General features: G+C 37.0%; 1 protein-coding gene across 2 annotated transcripts in view; it reads left to right on the plus strand.

Moving 5' to 3' along the window:
- The first annotated feature begins 327 nt into the window (after positions 1-327).
- The window catches only part of PEL1 (Eukaryotic release factor 1 (eRF1) family protein), a 377,005-nt gene continuing 361,418 nt past the window's right edge, over positions 328-15,914 (plus strand). For both annotated transcript variants that reach the window (XM_089373739.1, XM_089373740.1), the window contains exons 1-5: positions 328-661; positions 745-827; positions 2,226-2,301; positions 2,442-2,516; positions 2,627-2,683. In XM_089373739.1, the coding sequence (XP_089229865.1) occupies positions 611-661; positions 745-827; positions 2,226-2,301; positions 2,442-2,516; positions 2,627-2,683 (342 nt within the window). In that variant the 5' untranslated portion in view covers positions 328-610. The remainder of the gene's footprint in view (positions 662-744; positions 828-2,225; positions 2,302-2,441; positions 2,517-2,626; positions 2,684-15,914) is intronic.

Here is a 15,914-nt window from a genome sequence, read left to right on the forward strand (position 1 = left end):
GGTGTGCTATAAGGAAGCATGCTTTTGCTCCTGCTATATACCTTTGGATCTCAGGCCATTAACTTAGTCCCTTACATCCAAGAAAAACAAGCTCTTAATTTTAAACATACTCCAAACCTAACCAAACCTATACATATATGATTTTGTCTTTAACTACCATTTTAACTTTGATTTTATTTTACTTCATCCTCTTAGCTTATATATATAAATTTATTTGTTATATTTATGATTTTGTATTGACCTACCATTTTAACTTTGATTTTATTTTACTTTGTCCTCTTTGGTTAATTCATCCATATTACACTGTAGATGCATATAGCGTTGAAGGCCACCAAACAGACGGCCTTCCATTGCATAAACGCAAATTGACGACGTCATTGACGAAAAGCAGAGGTAGCATAAAAATACTTGTTTGCGTATTCTCCCACAAGGAAGGAATTTAAACACACCTCGACAGTCATAGCCCTTCGGCCGATGGGAGATTACTCAACAGGCGCTTCAGCTTACTGTGGAAACTGAAGGATCAGAGCAACTAGGGGTTTTTTAAATAATCGGCGGTTTTCGGACGCAATAACCGTTGGAAGGTCAGAGAGAGCGAATTGCAGGAGAGATGAAGCTGGTGCACAGAGATATAGTTCCTCAGGGCCCTGGGAGCGTCAAGGTACTTTTGCTCTTTTTCAAATTTCTGATTTGCATATCCGACAACAATTTTCTTGTTGAAATAGCGTACATTTGCCCGTTCAGCTGATTCCGGAGGAGGCAGATGATTTATGGCACGTATACAACCTTGTTGCGAAAGGTGACAGGCTCTCTGCAGTGACTGTCAGGTAGCACATATTTTCCTTTATGAATGTTTGTATTCAATTTGTTCAAGAAACTTGAATATGACATGTATTAGAGGGTTTGGTATTTGTAATTTGAGTGGGATTGTGCATGGGAATATTTTCTCCCCAGGGAGACTGCAATAATGTTAAGTGGGTAGGGATTTGGTCAGATATCTTGTGTACATACTCAACATATGACTTGATAGGTTTATGGGCAAATGGATTCTCACTCAGCACACATGGACACCGTTCTACAATTTTCTTGGTAGTTATGGGATGGTATCTTAACTATGAATGCCAAATTGGTTAAATGTGTTTCAACTACATTCAAGAATTCAAATTGTATTTCCTTTGGTGGAATGTTGTTGTTGGTTCACTTTCAAGGTGGACAGCGTATTAAAGCCATCCACCCGTGTTCCATCTGTTTCCTCAGAGTCAGAGTCCAATCCCAAGATTGATCCTGAAACCAAGTCAGGTCATCTTCGACTATAGTCTGGCTTGGCCCGAAGTCATACTCTCAATTTTGATTTGCAAGTATAATCCAGACTCACAAGACAAATGCAAGTCAGATTGACTTAACGAGTTTTATTCAAGCGTCAGAGTCTTAATAAAAGAGAGATAAAAACAAAAAGATTCCACAACAAACAACCAACAAACCTGTCAACGTCCAGAATCCATGGAGTTTTGTAGTATGTAGTATCATCTCTGTATTTTAAAACAATTTGTTTCTGAAAATTTGCATAAGATGGAAATTGCTACTTTTACAATAATTTAATATATTGTTTCTTTTCTGAAACTTATAATTTCTTTTAATAAAATTTCTCTAGTCAATTCTCAGATTGTCCAGGGACCAGAGTACAATGTGATTCTTAATCTTAGGTCTCGCCCAGTTGTTCTTGAGTTGAGCCTGGCAACTTTGAATTCCATTATCGCTGTTTTCTGCCTCATCTGAATGGCACAAATTTCAAAGGAATGATGCTGGGTGCAAGTCCTGAGTGATTTTGGTGTAATGGTTACACCATTTTGGCACAATAGGCACCCCTCCCTAGCACCTAGGCAAATTGATGTCTGGTGTATTCCCCTTGTAGCATGCTTCTCAAAGGATTTCTGAAAAAATGGTGTATATTGCCTCTCTAGCTAGTGATGTCTGCTTGTAGATGGTAGTGTCCTTGTTTGTTGCATCTCAAGCCAGGGCCCAGAAGACTTCGTTTTTTGAATTGCTTTCCTGTATATTGAAGAGGAACACATCCCATTTTTCTGTATAAGAAATTAAAAAGGTTTGGTTAATTTTCTTGTGATTTGAAATATCACATATTGTCACTAGTTTTGGATGCAGTAATGCTTTATGTTGCTTCCCAAGCTGGTGAACTTGTTTGGGCTGGTTTTTTCTTAAACTTGCAGGAAAGTGCAAAGAGAGTCCTCTTCTGGAGAAAGAGATGTAGAGCGTGTTAAACTAAAACTGGAAATAGAGGTCGAGGTACTTACGATTTTCTGCTGAACTGAATTGGCATTTACGATTCTGTTCTCTGAGTAAATGTTAAATTAGCGCTGGAACTGAATTTGATGGAGTAATATTTTTGGCTGCATCTAATTGAAATTGAATATGCCTTACTACAGGCCATAGATTATGATAATGTGGGAGCTGTATTGAGGATTCGCGGAAAAAATGTTGTTGAGAATGAGCACGTCAAGGTTATGTTTCCCTTTAGTAAGATTCTCTATTCATTTTCTATTTTATACCGTGGTCAGTTTCTATATAATATGTGTTCATATTAAATCTCTCCCTTCCACTTTTACTACAGATTGGAGCATTTCATACTCTTGAAATTGATGTGCAACGACCCTTTGTGTTAAGAAAGGCAAGTCCTATTTTTTTTTTTAATGCCAATGGATTTTGATTGATTGTTACATTTTTGTTGAACATTTTTATCACTTAGTCAGGCATGTCAGTTTATTGACAGTCTATTTGTGGTGATTGCATTGTCCAAACCTTATTTTAGTCCAAGATTGGATAAGTAAATCAAATATTTATATGATTTCTTGTGACATTTTAATGTCTTTATCAAATCATATTATTTGTTCACGAGTTATGATATTTCAAGTTCATTTTTTTGCTTGAAGTCTTCTTTTCTGGTTGTGCTTTGTTTGTAATATTTTTCTTTCACAGGTACAATGTTGCATATTCTATATGAGGAATATACATACACTGTCAAATTTCAATACTGCCAACATCCGTCATATTACTTGCTGAAATTGCACTGGGTGGGGAGGATTCCAATCCTTCCTCTCAATCACCAGAGATAACCCCAATTGATGCTTTGTTTGTAAAGATGCTTCCTATATCCCAACTAATATAACAATATGTATAGCTAGCATTTTACAAACAAAAAGGGTGGTAAAAGCAACAAGCTATCACCATTTGGCCATGAAGAAGCATAAGTCCTCTTGAAACTCACAGTGCTAAAAATTCATGCATGACTTTAAAAACGTAAAATTCCCATTGAGATCTAGTAGAACTAGCGAAAATCATTGGCACAAGGGCAAGTACTAGAAAACCAGTAAAAGCATCAATTTTTGTGTTAAGGATTGCACTGGAAATAAGTATAATCATTGTCAAATTTAACACAAACCATTGTAGCTACAATATCAAAGGCGTCATTTTTGGACTTGTGCCAATCAATCATTTCGCACCGGATTGTGGTCCATTAACAACTAATGGCCCCCCCATTTGATCTTCTTGTCTTGAGGCAGTTTGGTCACCCCCGAAATGGCTATCGGGATGCATAGTTCCTTATCATTCGGTGGTGGTTGTTGAGGCTCATCATGCAAACTGTGTGTGAAAGTAATGAGAGAGAGCAGCACCTTTAGTTACCATGAGTGAGAGGTTGCATAATGTAAGGGAATGAGTTACATCCAATGGTTCTCTCCACTGCCATGTACAAACCTAAAAGGACACTCTATTTGGACATAGGGTTACTAATCAAATGGACTCATATTGTGTCGAATCATGCTACTGGAATACATAACTTGTGCTGGAGATATTGTATATAGACCCAAATCAAGCCATGGATTATAATAGCAAGGAAAAAAAACAAAAGGCACAACCATAATAGAGAAGTGCTACCATTTGCAAACACGAGACAATTTATACCTGTATATGTGTATGTGTGTGCGTGTGTGTTGAGACAAAATTCATAGGGCCGACCTAATTTGGCACTTCTAAGCTGACATTAGATGTCTAATCTAAATATTGAGTTGATGTTACAAAAAATCATGTTTAAATAAGGATGGTGGGGCAACTTGTAGTTAGGTTTGCAATAGTTAGGGGTGTTGGAAAGCATGGAGCTAACCTACTCTAAGGATCGAGGCTGACCCCTATTTAGTTGGTTCACTTGATTTGCAAGAGGGGTATTGTTATCGTTGAGTTTTCTTGCTGCATGTGGGGTGTAGCCTTTGCTCTAACCATTCACATGCTTGCTTACATGATGGTAGTCTGTCTAGCTTGACCTTTGATGGGACATATTAGAAGGCAGTGATCAACATGAATGTTTGGGAGCGTTATGACTTAATGTAGGGGCCCTGCCCCAATAATCCAAGTGTTCATGTTGATGTTCAAAATCCAAAGAGCCACTGAAATATTGTCAAAATGGTAAAGGAAATTTTATTTTGTCCATTCTTAAATTTGATTCTATTTAGAGTCTGCCAGAGGTGGAAGACAATTTCAACATTGAAAGCATGCTAGGCTGCAACAAAATCATTTAGCCAAACTTCTTTGTTTCGAAGAAGAGTAACGTTCCAAGTCAATTGAGATTGAGCAAATTGCATGCACAAGCTATCCACTCATTCTTAGGAAGCATGGGCCTTTTAGTAGATCTTGAATATGTGCTTAAGAGTCTTAGAATAATCACAAAAAATAGATAGGCGTTGGCTAATGATTGGACATCCATCCACTAGAGAGTAGGAAAAATTGGCCTTCTTAGGTTCCAACGATGATTTCCAAATCACTCAAAGACATAAACAACCACGTGGAGAGATTTGTTTGTAACCTCTATATTTTATTGAGTCTTGAGTCAAGTAGTAGAGTTACGTTTAGTCATTTGCAATATTTTATTTGGCAAAGGGCTTTCTACATACCTAAGCCCAATACTTTGACCATTTTTGGGAGTGGTGACTCCCAACTTAAACATCAAATAGCATATAATTATAATTAAAATTAAAATTCGTTCAATAAGAAATTTGCTTTAGTTGTGTTATCACAGTTTACTTTCACGGGTAATGGCTGAGAGCAGTCGTTTGAAGTTTTTCACAAAAAATTCAGGAGCGCTGACAGATATTTTGTCAGTACTGGTTCAAAGATTAAAAAGGAAAACACTGACAATTTAAATTTGAGTGAATGGTTTAATTTCTGAACAAGCAGGCACTGCCAAATTAAAAGCCAGTGGATTGTGCCTCCGATTACAATGGTGGTGCTCTCAAATCAAATTGCAACAAGTAATGGTTATGCTAGGTGTCATTCACCCAAAGTATGAAGGCAAACTAATGGTGATCAAGCAATCAAATGATGAAGACCCATCAAGTTTTTTCTGGGATTTTGCAGCTCTGGTGGTTTCAACTGGTTTTGTAGCGCTTGCAGTTTCATAAGTTTTGGTAGTTCCATGTGCTTCAAAGGTTTTACTGATCCTGCCATTTCTCAATCTACAGTAGATGAAGTTCTTCTTGTTATGCTCATGTGATATTTTTCCACTCATAAGCCTAATTACCCTCGCCATTCTATATGTTATTGATTTTACAAAGAAATAAATTTTATATTTTAATAATAAATAAAATATATTTATTCACCCTCCCTACTCATTCTCATACTTATCTTTTCTCTCCACTCACATTTATTTTTCCATCTCACACTTCCACTCACGTGGAATTCCATACTAATACTCTTATTCACCCATCTCACCTACCATTTCACTTAAATTCCATTTAGCCAATACCATTATGTTTATAATACTTCGTTTATGAAACACATCAAAACTTATTTAAACATCACCGTTAGCAATTCATGGGCAAGATTTGTATTGATGCTCACATAAATCACAAACAAGCAACGAAATGGAATCAATGTATATAAGGAAGGATGAGATTGTATAAATGCTAGCGCTAGTTTTTGTTTTATTTTGGGCAAGCGCTGACAGATTATTTGGCAACACTCTATTTTACACTATTTTTTCTTGTAAAAGTTAGTAACTTCAGGCACGGTTTCCAAACAAATGGAAACAAATTTTTGAAAACCAAAAGAGTTTTTTGTCGGGAATGAACCCATTAACAAAAACCTCTTTCAGTTTTTACATAGCTATCATGGTTTGGAGATTCAAATGGCTCTTTGAAGGCTATTTTTCAAGAGTTTGCCAGAAAAAGCTCATGGACACCTGTTGATGAGCCACCTCATCAATTCAACTTTGGCATTCAAATCACAGGTGAACATTTGTAGGAGAAAAATCAGTATTCAAAGGCATCCATAAGAGATAAGTGGCAACTCAACTCCAGGTTTTAAGGATCGAGATCGACATTTTAGATATTTGGCAACAGGTGGTAGAGCACATAATTATCAAGTCAAAGATCAACCCCAGATTGCCAGGTAGAGAAACAGTTGTCTAATAATCATTTCCAGATAAAGTATTTAAATCCATCAGTTCCAGATTCAAGGGGATTAGCAAGAGATGGCATTCAATTTTTTGGTAGCAGGAATAGGACACTTGGCAACAATGATCTTCCAACCAACAAATCCATCAACAATCTCAACTATTCGAGACCTTTTTTTAGCAACTATTTCTAGCTTTAATTTAATTTTATTCATTATTCGATTTTGTTATCAGGTGGAATATTTATTTTTTATTTTTTGCAAAAGACATTTTATTCAAAATAGGCCTTGTAATTTGCCTATTTAATCAACAGTTTGTAATCATTCAGGGGTTGGGGATGATTTGAAAAAGACAGACCTTGTGTATACTTTTTGAGATTAATATGTTCTGCTATAACCGATGTTACGTGTGCAATTTCCAGAGATTCATGTGTGAATGGTTTCCTGTCCGTTTTCCTACTGTGCTTATTTTTTCCTCAGTCAAGTCTTTGATCATTAGATCTTCAGTATTTGAATAAAGTTTTATGAATTGGAATATATATTGAATGCTCAAGTTCATGTTATTCGAAATACTTATGTGTTTTTTTAGCTTATATATCATTTGCGGAAATCATATTGTTGCTCTGTTTTTGATGTTTATTTTCTACAGTCCTCTACAATACCTTAATGCTGATTTGTCTAAGAAACCATAATCTATCTTGCCTTTGTTAGAGCTGTTCATATAACCTGTGTCTAGCAATATTTATTTCTCTCAAAGACTCCATTACCAATGGTCCCTTTTCTTCTCTTTCCAGACCAAATTCGTTTGTTACAAGTAAAATCTGGCCAATGAGCGTATTAGTCATTGTTGAAAATATCGTTATCGGGAAAATATCGGTGAGGGTCCAGAAAATATCTTATCGGCAATATCGGCGAAAATATCGGCAAGCATAAAAAATGCATAATATATTCATTTTTTTTTCAGATTTCTAAACATATAAAGCAATAACAACATGAACTAAACACATTGGCACATAAATATGAAGAAGGCATTGATATATATGATGTCAAATAAAAATGATACATCAAACTTCAAAGGCGATACCAAATCCTGCTGATCCCTGATAATTGTCCAATCAAGGACTCAAACAAAATAACATCACATATCCTGCTGGTCCTTGATAATTGTCCAATCAAGGACTCAAACAAAATAACATCACATATCCTGCTGATCCCTGATAGTGATAATTGTCCAATCAAGGACTCAAACAAAATAACATCACATATATAAAACTTTAAAAGTATTTCATCATCATGAGTTATAAACTTATATGTAGCAAAAGTTGCAAAACAAATAAAACTAGCAGCTATCTATCTGAGACCATTGGCCTCTCCCTAGCAACTTTCTTTCTGTCTTGTTTAGCAATTGCTTCACGAGCTTTTTGTATAACCTCTGCACTAGAAACCATACAAGGCATTACATCTGCATCATATGCAGAGAGTCTAGCCAGATGGTATTTCAATCGTGTAACCCCTCCTGACATCTTGGTCCCACACAAGTTGCATGATATATATGCCTGATTTGCCCCACCAACAGCCTCCCCATACTCCCAAAATGGGTCCAAGGCTTTTGGCATATTTGACATTTGTAGTGAACTAATTCAAACCTAGGGCACAAAAAAAAACAAAAAATTGGCATTAAACCCCCCAACACAAAATGAAAAAATAATAAGTAATAACCACCTCATTCAAAAAAAATTACTACATTATTTGCATTTTGCAATGTGAATGAAAAATGGCAATAAGAGGGTGCATAAGAAAGTTGAAAAAAAAAATGAAGCTTCTTGTCCAAATATGGAGAAAACCCTTGCATTGGTTCATGGGCATGAAAATCATAGCAAATGGAAAAAAACAAAGAAACAAAATGTTGGTAGGCAAAGAGGCAAGCAAGCATAACCCTAAATCTATGAAAAAATCATTAACATAGGGGTTTTTAAGAACATACCTGTTAATGGAAGAAATGAAGTTTGTCTCACTATTTTTCAATCTTTGATCCACAAAAAATCTTAATTGGTGGTGATAATCGTTGTTTGATCCTCAAACCCTCCTTGACAAGCACCACAAAACTCTTTCCCTTCCTTCTCCAACACTCAGAAACAGAAATGAAGAAAAAAACCAATTTTTCCTTTTTGTAGCTGCGGCAAAACACGCCCGACGATATTTTATATCGTCGCACGATATTTTGCCGAAATATCGCCGATATTTCGGAAATATCGCGATATTTTCGGGAGCCGAAAATATCGCGATATTTTCTTGGCGATATTTCGGCTCGCCGAAAATATCGCGATATTTACGCTATTCGGCGATATTATCTACACTGGTATTAGTAACTTACTACTACAATGACCTTGAGTGGTAGAGTTAAGGAGAAATCCCTCTCCAGATTGAAGGGCCAACTTTCAATCCCAAAGCGGTTTAAAGGTTACCTCAATGAGTTTCCTTCCACAACCAAGGAAAACTTCGAAGTGATAGCAAGTTGGTCCTAAGGAATCTAGTTGTTGGTTTTTGAGTAGAAGACACCTCAAAAGGTTATTATACCCTTGGGGAAGAATTGTAGAGTTGAGGAGTAAGGCTTCTCAACAACAGGCTCGTCTTCATTTAAAATCATTGGTAACCACGAAAGGCACGATCACTCACAAAAAGGCCATTCCATAAATGATCCCTTTCACAATTCGAGGAGTTTTTGGCAACTTTCTAGGTCTTCCATACACCTCAGAGACAAACGAACACTTAATATTGATAGGGGTAGGGGTAATGAAGAGGGATTGAAAATTAGGCCTTGCCATCCTTTCTTACCATAGGAGGCCCCATTCTAGAATCTAGAGATCCAGTGGCCCATTTAGCACAAGGGAAGGCCTTATTTACAAATGTTATTAACCCTTTACTCTCCATGGTCTTTGGAGTATAATAATTTCTTTGGCCCAGTCGATGGGATCCTCTCTTCCCTTCGTAGTTGGCCTCAAGAAAGGCTTGTTGAAGCTTCTTAGTTATAACATACGTAACTATTGAGGGAGCCCAATAGGAGGAAGAATAAATGAGCGTGGCAATGATAGCCTTAATGCTTTTTTGATAGAAGACAACCAAGGATAACTACCTACTAATCTATGAGTAACTTTATTCCTAATTTTGTCGATGATTGATTGTCACAGCTCCTACAGTTGAAAGGCAAATGGTAACCCTAAAAACGTAAAATTTTGACTATGTTGATTGAGAGTCTAGATCTAGCATGTACACTGACAACCATTTAGGTGTCTTTTGTATAACACAAAAACGTAAAATGGATTTGAGTATTATATAGTCACTTTATTGAGTGATGTGGTATAGGTAATATTTAATATTAGATTATGTTAGCGTTTGGGATCATACCCAAAGTATTTACACCATGTTTGGGTGCTTAATGAGCTTCAACCCCCTGGATGGTCATAGATAGATTGACACATGGGACATGGTCCATCACAGATTTGCATGGTGGAAATAACTTGCTTGATGATTTCTTGTCCTCAAGTTGGTGTTTGCTTGGTATTCTTTTGTTAGGTGTTGGAGTTCTCTTTGTTAGGCCAGGGAATGACTTCCAAAATTGTTCCCTTGCATTAATTAGAATAGACTTATATAACATAAAAGGGTGACCCTTGGGATTCATCTTCTAAGGTCGGTTCCTATTCTAACTGCTCATATTTTCCTTTATTTACATATTTACAAGTTATTCACCCAATCCCCAAGGATTAAGTGTTTAACATTCCCACCTCCCCTTAATATGAAGGGGTGTTTGTTAGTCCAAGCATCATTTTGAATCTTTCAAACTTTTCTCTTCCAAGTGCTTTGGTGAAGATGTTTGCAATTTGCTAGTTTTGGAACAATGTTGTAGATGATTAGTCTTGGCCTCTACATGATATTCAAATTGCTAGTTTTGGAACAATGTTGTAGATGAATAGTCTTGGCCTCTACATGATATTCAAACAAATGATACTCTGTGTTGATACGTTTGGTTCAATCATGGAATTTGGGTTTCTTGGCCAACTAAATTGCAAAAGTTTTCTCAATTAGAAGGGGAGTAGAGTTCACTTGTTTCTCCTGCAAGTCTTCAAGAATTTTCCTGAGCCACACAATTTCCTTTGTTGCTTTTGTAGCTGCTACATATTCTGCGTTTGTTGTGGAATCTGTTGAAACTGATTGTTTGCGTGACGTCCAGGAGACAACCCCCGATCTAAGAATCATAAGATAGCCTGAAGTATACACTCCATTTTTCTTATCTCCATCAAAGTCTAAATTAGAATATCTAATCAAGCTAAAGTCATCCACTTGTGAATATTTGAGTCCAAAGTCTTGAGTTCCTTTCAATTTCTTTAGAGCTCTTTTTGCAGCAGACCAATGTCCTTCATAAGGCTTTTGCATAGACTTGGAAATAATTCCAACAACAAATGAAATATCTAGTCTGGTAGTGGTGAGATTGGTAAGACCTCCCACACGCTGTCTATACTTAGTTGCATTCTCAAATTCATTCCCTTCTTTGGATGTGAGCTTCATATTTTGTTCCATCGGAGCAGAAAAAGGTTTGCATTCAACAATGCCAAACTTGTTGAACAATTATCCATTGAACTTCTTTTGAGAAAGGATTATATTGCTCGGATGTTGGGCCACTTCAATGCCCAAGTAGTAGTGAAGGTGTCCCAAATCTGTCACCTCAAATCCTTTCTTCAACTCTCTTTATGGATGCAATATATTTTTCATTGTGCCTTGTTATCAACAGACCACCTACATGTACCACAAGATGGACAACTATTTTGTCAATTTTCTTGAAAAACAACGTTGCATCATTAAGATTAAAGTGTTTGAAGTTTTGTTTCAGAAGATGCTTAGTCAATTTTTCATACCAGGCTCATGGTGCTTGTTTTAGGCCATATAAAGACTTGATGAGTTTGCATACTTTATGTTCTTGTCCCATTTGCAACAAAACCTTCTGGTTGAGACATGGCGACATTTTCTTTAAAGTCTCCTTTCAAGAAAAGGAGTCTTCACATCCATTTGGTGAACTTTCTATCCATTCTGAGTTGCCAAGGCAAAGAGAGTTCGGATGGTGGCCCATTTTGTTGTGGGGGAAAAGGTCTCTTCATAATCGTTACCTTCTTTTTGTGCAAATCCTTTTGCCATGGGCCTTGCTTTGTGCTTGTCAAGTGAGCCATCTGATTTGTACTTGTTCTTATAGACCCACTTGCAGCGAATTGGCTTGCTTTGGATGGAGGGTCCACAAACTTCTATGTTCCATTCTTTATGAGAGCATCATACAAACTTTGCATTGCTTCTTTCGATACACCATGAGAAGCAAATTCTTTAAAGGAATTTGGTTCAAAATTAGTAGATAAATGCAATTCACAACCATATGAAACATCATTTTCATCAATTGAATCAAAATTATCTACGTCATCTCCATTTTGTTTGGTGGAACTTCTAGTTCTTGTCTTCCCAACATCAATAGGATGAACACTTTCAAGTGTTTTGATGAGCCATTTTGAGGGACTTTTCTAAGACGGTCTAGGTTGCTTTGCTATTGAGATGGGGCTGCATTGAGATTTAGCCTTCTAATTCTCTCAATCACATCACTAAAGGGTCTTCCTCGTCTGAAGGAGTGGCTGAAACTTATGAGGGAGAGGCAATGCTTTAGAAGGAGATTGATCCAAGATAGGGATCTCCCTTCAAGATGTGGAATCTCATGATCAAATTCATGATAAGTTTTTGTATGATTGAATCTATCTAAATGATCAAGTTGTCGCTCAACAATGTTGCCAGTCTTGGAAGATTCAAGAAAAATCACATCTTTAGACAATACAAACTTCTTATTTACCTCATCATAAAGACGATATGCTTTGGTGGTATTTGAATACCCTAAGAAGATGCATTTCCAACTCCTTGCATCAAGTTTGCTTCTTTGTTCCTTAGGAATCAAGGCATAACAGGTGGAACCAAAGATCTTGAGATGCCTTACCAAAGGAATGTGGCCATACCACATTTCATAAGGAGTCTTATTTCTGAGAGCATGAGATGGACACATATTTTTGACATATATTGCACATAGAACTGCATTAGCCCAAAACATCAACTTCACATTTTTGAAAAACATCATTGAGCGAACCATATTTAAGATAGTCCTGTTCATTTTTCAGCTACTCCATTTTTTTGATGATTGTATAAAATAGTAGTTTGATGTTGGATCCCACGTTGGCGAAGATAATTTTCAAATTAATTAGAAGTACATTCTTTTCCATTATTAGTACAAAGGGAACCAATATGTGATTGTCTATCATTTTCAATTCATGCATGAAAATTTCTTAAAGTTTCAAAAGCTTTTGTTTACTTTTCAACAAGTATACCCAACACATTTTGGTGTAATCATCAATAAAAGTTATCATATATCTATTGCAATTTGCATAAGGAGCATGCATAGGGCCACACAAATAAGAATGAAACAGTGCAAGATTTCTATGTGCTTTGGAAATAGAATCATGAAAACACTATTTGCCATGTTTTCTTAGGATACATATTGGTTTAGTTTCCTTGGAATAGTTGGCATACCGAGAACACCATTCTTTTTCAACAAATGAAGACTATCATAGTTAAGATGTCAAGTCTTGCATGCCATAGAAGGCTAGATGACAATATACCTTCATTGTACAGAGAAATCCATGCAGAGCTTTGAGCATGAGCAAATGTTTCTTGCAACTTTAGTAGTCTTTCCTCCTCTACTCCAATCATGACAACTGTGTTGTCAGATGCTTTCCTTATCTCTGCTTTGCCATCAAACATATGAATGGAGTGCCCTTGCTAACGAATGTGAACAAGGGACAATAGGCTTCTTTGTAGTTCTAGAAGGTAGAGTACATCGTGCAAAAGAAAATCAAGAAGTCTAGGCAGTTTAAGCCTAATGGTGCCAAGTCCAGATGGCTTGAGACTTGACTTGTCTGCAAAGTACACTGCTCCATCTACATTGTCATTGAGGTCTTCAAAGAAGTCTTTCTGAAAGGTCATATGGCAGGTTGCACTTGTATCAAGCAGTCATGCATCTTTCCAAGAAGCAAATGAAGTGTGAAGATTTATATTGCAATGGGACACAATATAATGAGCAGATTCGGATGCGTTACATTTGCTGTATTTGGTGTTTTACCTTTTTCTTCGTTGTGGTCTTGCTTGATTCTCTCCTAGGGGATTTTGCATATGGATGCATCACGTCCATCTCCGTGACAACGAATGCAGTGGAGATCAGATCTTTCTCCTTAATGGTGTTTACGCCCCCTTCCTCTTTTGTTCTTCCTTCCACATCCTCTTTTGCTGCCTCTTCTTTTAGGAGAATCACATGATTGATTCTTCTCTTTATTTTAATAGAAACAAATATTTTGTATTAGTTCCAAAAAAAGGTGAAGGCCTGTTGGCCTGAATACACAGATTCTAAGGCTGGAGATGGATCCCAAGATAGTTTTGCTACTTGACTATAGCTATTGACTGTAAGACTAACATCTGAAACTACGGCGCTACTTGAATAGCAACGAACATACGACGACAACATAAACACATTTGCATTTCATGATTTGGAAGAAAGTTTTTTTTGAGAATAGTTTTTACATTCCTTTGCTTTCAGTGTGATCTTCCTTATTCAACTTGATTGATGGACGTATCCTATCCTGCAGCATGATACTGATTTCTATTATTTGATTCACTCACCTCCGTAGTCTTTCACTGTTGAATTTCCTTGAAAATTTGCAACTACTTAGATGATTTCTGAAAATTGAACTAGTTAACTTATCACCAAGATACAAAATTTCTCAACAATAGATATGCAACGGAATAAAGCACAGAGATAAAGACACAATCACACAGATTCAACACAATAATTTTTCTAGGGTACTAAACTGGAAAAACCATCTCCTTGCTGTAGATTTTATTGAGAAAATTCTGAGCAATTAGATTTCTTTACAAGGCAATACTGTTTCACAGAAAACACAATTGTTCTTACTGCGTAGACTAAGCTTGAAACACCCTGCAAATAACTGTTAAAATTGGAAACTAGGGCCAAACTCCATGTGGGTCAGCTTATTTGTGGCAGGTGATATTTTTATTGGATCCCTCTCGTCGAGAGGTGTAGGATTGATTTAAAGATCATCCGATTCCGACAAGTATTTATGAAGTTATGAATTTATTTATGTTATGGACAAATTGTTAAGTCGGCCAGCAACTTATGTAGGCTCAGAAGCCCAACAGTCATGTCTATTCAACCTCTACATTTTAGTATAAATAGAAGAGGACTTGAAGTCATTTCTACACACACTTGGATCTCTTCCTCTCTCTACTTGTCTTTGGGTTTTAGTAGGAGGAGAGATCCTAAGGAAAAGTCGGAACTGCCGAAAAAGAGGGAACTGCCGGAAAAGCTGGAACTGCCGGAAAAGCCGGAACTGCCGGAAAAGCCGGAAAAGCTTGAACTACCGGAACTACTAGAAAAGCCGGAAAAGTCGGAAATGCTGGAAAAGCCGGAAATACCGGAAAAGCCGGAAAAGCCGAAAAAGCTGGAATTGCTGGAACTACCAGAAAAGCTGGAACTACCGGGAACTGCCGAAACAGTCGGAGCATCTGTATCCGAAGGAAGGCAGCATGATGTATATGGGCAGCATGATGCATGATGTATATGGGCAACATGATATATGAGCAGCATGATGCATGATGTATATGGGCAGCATGATATATGAGCAACATGATGCATGATGTATATGGGCAGCATGATATATGGGCAGCATGATGTATGAGATCATGAGCATCATGATGAATGAGATCATGAGCATCATGATGAATGAGATCATGTGCATGGGCAGCACAATGATGCATGGAGCATGGACATCATCATGATGAATGTAATCATGAGCATGGGCAGCTTGATGATGGATGAGACCATGAAAGATGCAGCATGATGAACAGCATGAAGATGAGAGCAGCTCAGTCATCTAGATCCAACACTGTGATGGGGCAGCATGGTGCTACACGGTAAGGTGCGGCAAATGGACGAGATGCAACACTATGATAGGTGAAGAAGTCACCTTAGAGAATCAGTTGAAGTAATATTTCTTCAACAGATCTCTGTAGATATCAAAAGTCAAAGTGTTGACTTCTATTGTAATTGTACTATCTCTCTCACTTTCTCTGCTGAACTCTGAAGAACATAAAAGAAGAATTGATCAAGGGTTTCCCCATATTGTGGGGTTTGTCCCTGGCTAGCGCCACATCCTGTGTCCTCTTGTCTTGGCTTGTCTTCTGCGATTTATATTTATGTTCTATCTGCAGTTTACTTTAATGCTAATGTGATTGCTAACTGTTAAAATTTAAATAAATTGCTCTAGCATAGAACATACCTAAAATTAACAATAACTTTGAACCGACTCCTT

This window comes from Pinus tabuliformis, chromosome 8, assembly GCF_031772625.1.
Source record: "Pinus tabuliformis cultivar Carrire ecotype Pingquan chromosome 8, CPIR1, whole genome shotgun sequence".
Taxonomy (NCBI): Eukaryota; Viridiplantae; Streptophyta; class Pinopsida; order Pinales; family Pinaceae; genus Pinus; species Pinus tabuliformis.